Source organism: Anneissia japonica, unplaced genomic scaffold (genome assembly GCF_011630105.1).
Source record: "Anneissia japonica isolate Jap-2015-1 unplaced genomic scaffold, ASM1163010v1 scaffold287762_len338049_cov154, whole genome shotgun sequence".
In the NCBI taxonomy this organism is placed as follows: Eukaryota; Metazoa; Echinodermata; class Crinoidea; order Comatulida; family Comatulidae; genus Anneissia; species Anneissia japonica.
In genome coordinates, this window is record NW_022736333.1 from 48,954 (window position 1) to 61,182 (window position 12,229).

The 12,229-nt window shown below is 34.1% G+C and overlaps 1 protein-coding gene across 1 annotated transcript in view; it reads right to left on the reverse strand.

The window, feature by feature from the left end:
• The window catches only part of LOC117116742 (CD109 antigen-like), a 41,160-nt gene that overhangs the window by 16,065 nt on the left and 12,866 nt on the right, over window positions 1-12,229 (reverse strand). The window contains exons 3-14 of the mRNA XM_033260834.1: window positions 11,135-11,288; window positions 10,222-10,292; window positions 9,505-9,633; window positions 8,442-8,566; window positions 6,850-6,931; window positions 6,355-6,570; window positions 4,741-4,905; window positions 4,401-4,577; window positions 3,460-3,651; window positions 3,033-3,182; window positions 2,284-2,406; window positions 691-757 (exon numbers count right to left, since the gene is read on the reverse strand). Coding sequence (XP_033116725.1) covers window positions 691-757; window positions 2,284-2,406; window positions 3,033-3,182; window positions 3,460-3,651; window positions 4,401-4,577; window positions 4,741-4,905; window positions 6,355-6,570; window positions 6,850-6,931; window positions 8,442-8,566; window positions 9,505-9,633; window positions 10,222-10,292; window positions 11,135-11,288 — 1,651 coding nt within the window. The remainder of the gene's footprint in view (window positions 1-690; window positions 758-2,283; window positions 2,407-3,032; window positions 3,183-3,459; window positions 3,652-4,400; window positions 4,578-4,740; window positions 4,906-6,354; window positions 6,571-6,849; window positions 6,932-8,441; window positions 8,567-9,504; window positions 9,634-10,221; window positions 10,293-11,134; window positions 11,289-12,229) is intronic.

The following is a 12,229-nucleotide window of genomic DNA, read 5'->3' on the forward strand; positions in this document are numbered from 1 at the left end:
TAATATTAATAATAATAATATTAATAACAAAAATATAATAATAATAATAATAATAATAATAATAATAATAATAATAATAATATAGTTATATTTATATAGTGCATACTACATTTTGCCCTTTACAAAGAAATTATAAAATAATAATACATGGTAAACTATGAACTTTTTACAGTTCTGTGGAAAGTTAAGTTAGTTTCTTTTGGGATACGTTTTAAACAGATTCATAGGCTATTTTTAATAATACCCATCAAAACAATAAGGACTTACAATCACTTGGTAATTAGAATACTTTGTTTGTTCCGATAAAAAATTAATAATAAATACAAAATATAAATTACTAAGCATACGATGGTGAATTGTGCGATATTAGGACAGCACAGTTGTCTCCTGAGGCCATCCACATGCAGCTGTTCGACAGGGCAGTATGCTGGGGTCAGGTGGGATCCACCAAGACTTAGTTTCTTGACTTGATACTATCCACTGCATGATAAACTGCGCTAACCATTTTATTTATTTGTTTATTTAATTATTCAGGTATACAACATGCAACATGCAACTTAAAAAATCGATATGCAAAATTTACACACATAATATAAAAAAGAAACACTTAAATGCACAACTAATTTGTAAAAAAAATAACATCAAGTAAAGTAACCTATTTTAATTATTACAAATATTTTGAAAACTTACCATAATAATAATAAATATCTGGTCTACTAGGTATTTCAGCATCAGTTATCACCACAACCCCAGAATTCTAAAAAATACAAGTTAGATTCAAGATTTCTGTGTTAGGATATTCCGAGCGACGATTCAAATTAGGGCTAGGCCTAGGCCCACCACAAACACAGGAAGACTTTTGGGAAGACAAATGCTTCAAAAGGCCTCAACGTTAAATAAACATTACAACAAAAGCATGTAGCTTAATTGTTCTAGAACAATCTCTTTGTTTCACTACTTATGCTTTTACTACACTCGCTCACGGCAAAAGGAAATTTGAGGCTTTTTACATAACGTTCATGCGTTATATACGCCTGGGTTAGACGATTCCATAATTTTTCGTGGGTAAGTTCCATGAGGAATCTGGCTTATATCGGTTCACTCAAGTAAGTATTCACGCAATAGACATAGGAGTTTACGCACAATGAATAATAGTTGGATTTGTAGAGCGCATCATGCGAAAAAGCCTCTATGCGCTTGGTGATTGAGCTCATTGAGTTGGACATTTTGAGAAAAAAGAAAGTTGAAGTTATTTTATGAAACTAAAAAAACCTACTCCTTAAACTGACACAAGTTATGAGGTCAAGTCATATTTAATGCGGCATTTATTATACTGCAGTGTTGTGCAGTAGTTCAAGACACCAACATATATGGCATCCCATACACAACATGGTAAAGCTTATGTTGCCCATGCGACTCAACTCATTTTCACTTATAGCAACTATCCTTTAATAAATTGCCAGCAACTTGCAGGTAATGTGAACAACTGAAAGTCACATGATTTGAAGCAACATTTGTGGCAAAGACAAGTCAAACCAGCGATCACTAAAAATTACTATGATTTTTTACAGGGTGAAACAGTAAAATCAGAGCTATAAAATGGTAAAAGAATCATTAAAATCCAACATTCCGTTGGGAAGTTACAGGAAGTTACAGGAGTTTACATAACGTTCATGTGTTTAAAGAACAATTTTGAAAAATCAGCCTTCAAAGTTTGATTTTGGGCATTCCTCAGGCAGAAACCATCGCCAAATCGTTAAAAATCAGGAAAATGACAGCATAGCAAAATATATTTTCCTATAAAAAGGTTAGTTTAGTGCAATAAAATAGATTTAAAAATGTTTCTTTCCATCATGTTTTGGCCATTATCTCTGAAACAGGATTTGCAACTAGTGACTGGTTTATTGGCTTGTCTTTGCCACATTTAAAGCACTTCTATATTGTCCACTGCTCTTAGTAGCACATGTTCTATTTTGCTGTGATCCCCCCAAAAAACTGACAAGCCATTGAATGTGACATTAGGTGTCATGCTTGCACTAACATTTTATCAACTTACGGTAGCAATTGTTTGGCAACTACTGAATTTGTAGACCAATTAAAGTCAGCAGCGACATATGCGATCTGGGTATTAATAACTAGTTCTAGTTGCTTGACGAAATAGGTGATTTTGCGATTGACAGTCAAAATGAGAAGCTGGCAGCTAATTGAGGTAAGATGATGTCAGCTGAGTTGATACGTCGAACAAAGAACACAAATTTTCTATCACTGATCTTGTATACTTACCGCAAACATATCTTCAGCAGTTGTACCCGAAGTTGGGAATGGAAAGTACCAATCGAAAAAGATGGGACCATCAATTATACCACCATCATTAGTTTCATCAAAGGTTTCCAATTCTCTGAGAACCTGAAAGCATTCAATGAAAATTATAATCTATCATACATAATTGTTCCACAAGCTACTGTACCTTCATGTTGGAAGACACTTGGCTGTCATTGACCATAAAAATTATCAAGTTTTAGAAATGTGTGGTTTCTAAATCAATGATCTTGTGTTAACTTGGTCATTAATGTACATTCTGGGTTTACTGGTACATATTCTAGAGTCACTTAATTCTGAAGCAGTATTTGAAGCAATTATTAGATATGCACATACAGTGTCTGTCGGTGGAAAAACATTGATATACTGATTGCATTTCTGAGAACACTCTTCTAAAGATTATGTATTTATTTCTAGTTACACCAACTGTAAAAAAATTATTATATTCAGTAGCTTTCTGTTTTACCTTTTTGTTCCAATAAATTTATTATTTCACATCATTTTATTATTTAATATTTTTATTTAATACCAAATAAATTTATTCTCTTTTAGATATGAACTGTTTATACAAATACTTTAAGTGCATTAAAGAAATTTTTAGACCTAATTTAAAAAAAAATAAAAATAATAAAAAGTATCAATATACCTTATTGCAGTTATTGTTAATATAATGCATATGTTTATTAATATTGCTATCACTATTATATTGTTACCTTTTGTTGAGTGATGTCATTGCCAGATTTTAGAAGTAAAACACTCTGATCGACTGCCAAAAGGTAAACAAGCGATCCTTTGGTTGCTGTAACGTCAACAGTGATGCTGTCACCAGGTTTAACAACCTCATTACTGAACGATAGGCTAACCTGATTAGAAGAATATATTAATAGGTACAAATATATGAAATATACAAATATATTCTAGAAGTCTTATTTTGTATTGAGTAAATAAGAATATTAGTTATCACTACTATAACAGCTGCAATGTACTGGATGAAAAAGAAATTAATATTATTACCAAGTAAAAAATGTATAGAAAATTCTCTTTATCATTATTGAAGATTCCATTATTTTCAAGGTAATTCCCTGACAGGTAATTGGCATTGTCTGTTCATTTAGGTGAGTATTCACAAAATAGACTCACCATATTTTTAAACGCCCCATCAACATTAAAGTTAAACACATCAACTACAACTTCTTCATCTCCTCGAACATAGTAAGCCACCAATTTGGCTAATGGTGCCATATCCGGGGTGATGTCAACTGTCAAGTTATTTTGGGTGGATTGCAGACCGTAGAGGGTTTCCATAGCAAAAATTCTGCTTTTAGATATGACCTGTTGGAATTATAGAAAAAAGAAGCAGTACACTGTATAATGAGAGTTGTTTTAATAGTACCTGTAATATTTTTGAAAAAAAAAAATTAATATGCTATTAATAATATGCAATTATAGTCAAGTTCTGAGGACAATAGAAAATAGAGGCTGAAGGAGCCATTATTTCCTGAACAAATTGCATGAGGCCTACAGGGTTGAAGGCAATTTTTAAAGGAAATAATGGCTTCTAAGGCTTCTATTTCCTATAGGGTCCAAATAACTTGACAATAATTGCTTTATAAGTCAGTCGCCCTGTTTTGTATATAAGGCTACATATATAATGAAAACTGCTACTTGCCATGATCAATACATAAACTGTGTGTGTGTGCATATTAGCTACGCTTATGAAAATGATATGTGAGTAGTACGCACACTGACTGACACGATGAAGATGAATGAATTGATTGTGGTTGATGAAGCTCATTGCGATGTAAAACCCCAGCTTTAGGCTTTTTGCACACAAGACTCAACAAATACAAGGCACTAGGTCAAATTAGTGCCTGCTAGGGGATAGGAAAATTACGTGCAAATGAAAATGCTGATTTCACGATTGAAGACATTCAGTGTACTGCTATTTCAATATGTTTTATGAATAAACCAAAAATGAATGAAGGAATGAAAGATGTATAATAAAAATTACAAGTCTAATAAATATTAAAATAAAAAAACAATTGACAAATATTGGCTGAAAAATTCAACAAACATGTTACCAGATATACAATGAAAGGAGGGATTTCCGTAGAGCGGAGTGTGAATGTTGCAACGTTTCCTGCTGACAAATGCGATGTGTCCAAGCCAATTTGTATGAATGAATTGCTCGGTGACGCGGATACTTCTACGTAAGTGGAGGCTTTCTGATTTGACTCTTCATCAGTATAATACCATGCCTGTTAGAAATCAATTAAAAAATTATTCAATTTTAATACAATTTTGTATAGTAAAACATATTAAAATTGAATATAGACAGTGATAGCTGAATACCTACAAAAAAGACTCAAGTACCAATAATGAATATAACTATAAAAAACATGATCTCTTTTGTCCTATTACCTGTAAATTGAATGAAGTATCATCACTCATAGTTTCAATCATGTACGTTACAACCCCACTGGTTGGAATTTCATGAGTGGTTATGTTTCCGGAGCCGACAATAAACAATGGCATTCTCCTCTCTGCTTCCGATAGAGGCATTCCATCTTGTTTTGTAACTGCAACCTACAAATAAAATTATACACAAATAAGCTGAGATGTTTGTAAGTCTATGCGAGAGCTGAAGCTGTGATCAAACCGGCCCTGACAATTGATGCCACCGAAATCCTACCATTGGCGGAAGACTTGGAACACCTGCCATCTATCCTGAATTTAGCTAGCGCATCTTAAGCCTGGCACGCACGGCGGTCATACGACCATCACCATCCTTACGCCATATACTGCTTGCTTTCATTTACAATATATTGCACATGTGTCGTCATTGGTAAAGGTAAAGGTAGGAAAATAATCCATAACTTGCAGCGTCATTGTGCTGAATTGCGTATGGACGTGGTCCGTGACTCATAGTAGCTACAAATTCACATCATTTATCAATTCACAACGACAGGGGCTGAAATGAACCACAGCATCCGGGTAACCCCCTACAATGCCGAAAGATGCAATGGGTTCTTTAAAGTTCACACGAGCCAGATGTATATACTGGACATTTACTTTAAGTCCATATCCGAGAAACTTGGTTCTATCAACTGAACAATGGGCGAGGGGCAGCTGAAACCAGTGCCGATGTTATGGCCCTGTCACATCTTGACGATTTGGCCAGCGTATCCTAACGTATGAAAAATTTGGCGAATACGCTGTTGGTAAGTTTTGTATAAGTTAAGCGCACGATGGTGTACGTTGGAAAGTTTTGTGCATGCACGAAACTCTTCAATGTATGCCAGCGTATGGCTCATACCCTGTAAGTTTTAGGTAAGTTATGCAATTGTTGACACACATTCACACACGTTGTTTGTAATTTACTCACAAGTCGAAATACGTCAAGATAATATATAGCATACTCAAAACTTATTTTTAACCTATGAGTAACGTACTTCTAACCTATGTGTAACTTATATCAAACTTATCTCTAACGTATATTGATGTATGTAGACGTATTTGACATGTTCCGGGCAACCACAGAACTTACTGAATGTGTTTCTAACTACAGTATACAGTTACCATATAATGGCGTATTGTGTAAAGTTCGACTATCATTCAGCATAAGTTGTGAACACCGGCAGCATGGTAAGTACCCGTTGGTATACATTATCAAAGTTATTGAAACGTTCCATATAAGTTACCAATACGTTATGTATACGTCCAACTCGTTATGACTACGTTATGTATAGGCCCGAAATTGAAAAAAAAGACATTAATAGTTTAGCATATGCCAGCATTTTAGAAAAAATTTTAATATGTTGCCATACGCTAGCTAAATCGTCAAGGTGTGACAGGGCCATTAAGGCTGCCTCACCACTCGACTCACCGACATGATTCTCCATGGAATCATGTAGGCCGATGACTGTCATGTGCAGTGCGAGTGCCCAGCTTGAACCTGAGGCACTGTGAATACTATTTATTCATTATGCGAAAGTTTCTAGTTATAACAATAACTTGCTTCCTAAATAAACTTACATAAGCAGTGTACATAAGTCCAGGTTTGAAAGTTGATGGACTTGCATCTAAAATGGACACTTTCACAGTTCTGTTATAGTACGTTGTCGAACCAATTGACTTTTGCTCAATTCCAGTTAGTGATTCTGTTACTGTGGCAACGATAGTTAAATGATGTCCTTCTCTAAGGTTTGAAAATTCGCTCATGGGCACCGAGAAACTTTTGCTTCCATCAATCTGATATAAATAGTAAAGTTTAATACAGTAAAATTATTAAAAAAAAAAAAAAAAAAAAAAAAAACCAGATATATATTAACAAATGAATTATGAACATTTATCTATTAAATAATAACAACAATAATTATCCCAGGGATAAAAGCTTGGAAAGCTATTTCCCCTGAAGGATTTAAAAATTAAAGCTTAGCAGTGCCCCTGCCTTACCACTGGGTCAATTTACTCGATTATTTAACAACAATCAGAATAACAATGAATAAATATTAATTAAGGTATACATACATTCATGGTCATATTTAATTTTTGATGTCCTGCAAATACTTTTAATAGCAATGTTCCATACACTGGCTTTCCATACGTATACCTATAGAGTTAGGATTAAAAAAAAAAAAAAAAAAAAGAATATAAAAAAATATATGAATACAAAACTTAAACATAACAAAATTATTCACAGAATACCACAGAGTAAATTATGACAGACACACATAGGATTTACAGGAAAAATTTGAATGTAGCAATTACAAAAATGTTAATTGTTAAAGTTTGGATTTAAAAATAAAAATAGTTTTAAAAAAAGTATGAATATAAAACTTAAACATAACAAAGCTATTACAGACCAAGTAAGTAAATAACATACATAGGATTTACAGAAAAAATTAAATGTAGCAAAATTTTACAAAAATGTTAATCGCTCTTTTAACTAAAATTTACATTTAATGAGCACTGAAGGTGAGAACACACACAAATAGCATATGAATAAGTATTTGAGGAATTAATAATAGAAAAATATGAATATATAATTATTTATAGATAAACTGTCAGAATTAAGTTTTAAGCACAATGGTCCAATAAAAAGAAAATATGGAATTCCACATTAATAATATGGAATTCCACATTAATTTTAATGGCCCTACAGTATTTCACACATATACAATCATAAAACAAGAACAGAGTGCTTTAAAATACTATTATTTGGAACAGGATCATAACATTTCAGATGCTATAGAACAGAACACAGTTAACTGAATTCAGTACTTGATGTAGGAAAAGTACCAATGTATGTGTTTGAGTAACTAACTGTCATTGTTCACAACTCTCGGTTCACTATACTTTGTAAGAACCCACAATTATAATTACAGTAAAACCCCTCCTTTGGGCCCCATCAGTAATTTTGCCATAAATTTATAATCAGGTGGTACTGAAGATGGACAACAAGACTTTTACTGGACATAGTACTGTATATAACAAAGAAAGAAAGAAGGGAAAATAGAATATAAATATAATCAACAATTGTTAAACGTTGTGTTAAACTAACCATGAATAGACTGTCAAGGTTGGTTAACACAAATTGTTGGGTTCAACACGCTCCCAATTATTATTAATGGTAGACTTTAAAGTGCATTATAAAGAGACTTCTATGAGTCTTACATTATAATTACCCAGGTCATTGGATTAAACACCTATGGAACACAAACTCAGTACCCTGAGGAAGTGTTCCATTACGCTGCAGCAGCTACACCAGCACATTTCGCATTTCCCTACCAGGTTATACTCACTCCTGTGGGTGGATAGAAACAATGCAGATAAAGAGACTTGCTCAAGAACACAAACGAAATGCACAGCGAGGGACTGAAATCCCTCGTGGTAGGAAAAGAAAACTGTTCCTGCTGCTTTAAAATTGTTAAGGTAGCCTACACATTCTATTTTTTATGAACATTTTTATGATGAGCAAGATAGTACAACATATAAGTGAGACGTAAAAAGTGGATGCTCATGTATTAGAGTTGGCAGGTGTAATTTCTATATGGATTTGGGGAAGATATATATAACGGTACCCATGTACAAAAGTATGTATGTAGGGGATCCGTACTCACTTAGCATCGACTCTTCCTAGTACTTCAGAATCATTTTTGGTGACGAATGAAGGCAGGGTGACCGACACCTCAAACTTTGGCAGGACGTACTCAGCCACAGTGAAAACTTGATGCGAAGACACATGCTACAAATAAATAAAGAGTGTTCTTAGGTCCCTTAATAGGGGATTGTGTGTTTTCTTCTTGATACAGGTTTTTAATTTGGGCACTTTTTACTCACAAGTCAGGGGCGGTAGGCCTAATGGATGTTTCTGCTAAGCCATGCCTATTGCTGCTAATGTCCCACCAAACAATAGTGTAAAAAATGGTCTAAACAGGTTTTGCAATGCAGAAAAAAAGCACCCCTTTTCATGTAATATATTAAAATCTTTAAGTAACCCAAAAGTTAAACACAAAAGGGCGAAGTAACCCTTCCATTATTCTGGCCTCTACCCTTAAAACTGACAAGACATGTTATTCCTAGAATATATGTGGCAAAGACAAGCAAAACCAGTCAATCGTCGCAAAAATATATTTTTAGTTATTATTAAAGGGTCAAACAGTAAAAATGAGAGCTATAAAATGGTACAAGAATCATTTAAATCCAACATTTCTTTATGAAGTTTAGAGGAGTTTAAATATACAGCTGTTCAAAAGAGCAATATTTGAGAAATCAGCCTTCAAAGTTTACGATTTTGGGCATTTCTTAGGCAGAAACCATCACTAATCGTTAAAAAATTGTTGTTATAACATTGAAAATAAGAAAAATAACAGCATAGCATAATATATTGATATATAAAGGTTAGTTTTAATAGTGCAATAAAATAGATTTCCAAAACTTTGACATTCCAGCATGTTTTAGCCATTTCTCATACAGGTAGGCCTACACATCAAACAGTACTTCAAATAAAGACAGACACACATTGAGAATTAAAAATCGGACCTCAACACCAGAAGGGAACTCAATGTTGCCCAGGCGTTCGCCATGGCTATGAATTGGGAGTGAACCAAATCCATTGTACGGAAACCAAGCTTAAAATATTCTGTATTACTTATAGCTTCCAAAATACAAATCAAAATTTACCCCCGAAGAAGCAGTAATATTCCAGTCCCCTAAAACAGGCTGCGTTGTCATCTCTAATTTTTCTGTTATTACACCAGTTGAGGGCGGCTTGTAGTCAATCCACTGCTTGATCAAATTACCTAGTGGATCCTGTAAAAAAAAAATTATGCAGCATTACTGACTGAGTGAAATAGCTGTATCTTAATTTTATTAAAGATCCCTACTGAATCCTATGAAAAGATCTTATAACAACTTTCTGCAGGCAAATTCTAAAATAACGCCATGTGGGGCGCCCTCTCGCAAAAGTGATTACTTTTCAATTTTTAACACCAAGGATCTTTAACTAAAGATAGCACACCTCGTGATTTCTGCATGCAAATTCTGTAACAAATATGGTAACAAACTAGGACACCCTCTCTCAAATATAATTATTACTTGTTATGTTTCTTTTTACTGAACATAGACATTTGTAATTGTTACGTGCAAATTGAGTAGAGCGCTATCTTGTTATTATAAGACCTTTGGTCCTATATTGTTACAAAAATAATTTGCACAGCCGCTGTACTGAAAATGACAAGTGCGAATGAACATCAACTGTATTATAAAAAAATAAATATATGTATTAAGATATTGGACTGTAGTATCAATAATTTTTATTTATTTTTGTTTTATCAATATTATATTGAAAACATTTGTTAAGTTTTCATAGTTGTTATTTAGTTACATGAAACTACTTACCTTGATTTCGATTGTGAAGTTCACCAAGCGCTGGGACAAGTCAGGGTTCACAGCAAATATCCTGTAGTTTACTGAATAAAATAGAAATAATCATTGTTTATGAATCAGGTTTCTATATTACGTTCTGTCTGATGACAGCGCCGTTTATGTGGGTAAGTTGTGGAGGGAGGAGGGGTTTGGACAATTTCTGGCGGGGTCAAGGGGCGAGTCGCAGTTTGGGTATGGGCTGCTGCCTAAAGGGGAATTCTGAGTCTTTTTAAGTTGTTTTTTTGACAATTTAGAATACATTTTGCCTCCCCAAAAAATGGGGTTGGGCTGAGGTAAAATTTTATGACTTTGACTTTAAAATATATTTTTATCTTAGTTGAAAAAATACCACATTTTGTCATCCTACAGTATGATGGGTGAGCAAACCTGATGAATGTAAACAAACAGTTTGTAAATATTTCCAAGGCTTGTAAATGTGTACCATACAGCACCAGGAAGTTTAAATTGAAGAATTATTTTTTTGTGCTTCACCATTGAAGCGCACGATTGGGCCAGCACATGAACAATGCACACAATAACATACATACAATATGTAGGATCATCTTAATATTGCACACACAGTGTTGAATACAAGAATTTGAAATAGTCACTGGGCCCACAGAGGGACTTTTACAGAGGTATCTAGTCTACCTCAGCCACAAACATGGTTGGGGCTGAGGTAAGATAATTTATGATTATGGCAGCTCTAGATGGCCGGAAATGGGTCTCTACAGATAATTTAATTTTAATACAATTTTTTTTTTTATCCAATCAATTTTTTAATTAGGTGGACTGGGTGAGCTGCAACCCCCTCTCCTCACCCTCTTTGTAATCTGCCACTGCCTGCAGTAAGTAAGATTAACTTTATGAAAGAGGACTTGCATACCTGTTTGTCCTGGCTTATAAATTGCTTTGTCTGTCTGGATGTAAATAGAGAATCCTTTTGAAATGAAATTCAAGTATTTTGATCGTGTAAAGGTAATTCCACCTACTGCAGATGCACGTATCATGTAGGAGCCATCTTCAGCATCCTCCGGTACCTTTTGGAAGAAATAAAAATGAAAATGAGATTAAGTTTATGAAAGGTATCATATCAAATGTAAAAAAAAAATAATGTCTCATGTAACAAATGATGATCATATACAAAGTCTAATATAAAAAACAAATGTTTTTAACGATTTTCCATCCACACACCTGCACAACTAACAATTTAACATTTGATTGGACTGGATAACCTACGGAAGTCTAAAAAAGACTTATTTCAAGTGGGGTCCTTCTGGTGGAATGAATGAATAGGAGGCCCCTGAATACCAGCCAACCTTCTAGGACAGCTTAAACGTCTTATCGATATCGATACCTACCTTTAAATATGGTTAAAGAAAGAAAAAATAATTCATTATTAATTACGTTTGCACAGTAGTGGAAGGTAGAAGAGTACTGTATATTCAGTATACTGCAGGTAGGACCTACCAACGTACCACTTCCTTGAGTGTTGCAAAATACGAAGGCATAGTTTATTAATATTTAAATAATAGAATATATAATATATCTCTACCCAGGATTATAAATGGTACTGATAGGATGTGGTATTCAATGTTCTAGTTTCTTGCACTAAACAAGTAGCGAACGACTAGGGATATTATTTAAATAAATTTCTTCATTTGATGTGTACAGTACCTGTAACTCAACAGTGTCAGCCACGCCTGTACTGTAGAATGTTACTGTCTCATTTAAGATAACAGAGTTTCTCATTATCTCAACAGTCAACATGAAAGGTTGTACAACTTCAATTTTTACGCTGACCACGAGTGGCAATCCAGGGCGTATGGAATCCGGACATACTATCACATACCCGCTGCAAAAATTTAAATAGCATTTTGTATTATTATTTAAAAATGTAGATTTATTCTGTTTAGACTCAGGGGCGGATTTAGGGCCGGCCCGGCCCCGGCCCCCCGCTTTTGGGAGGTAAAAAAAGCAA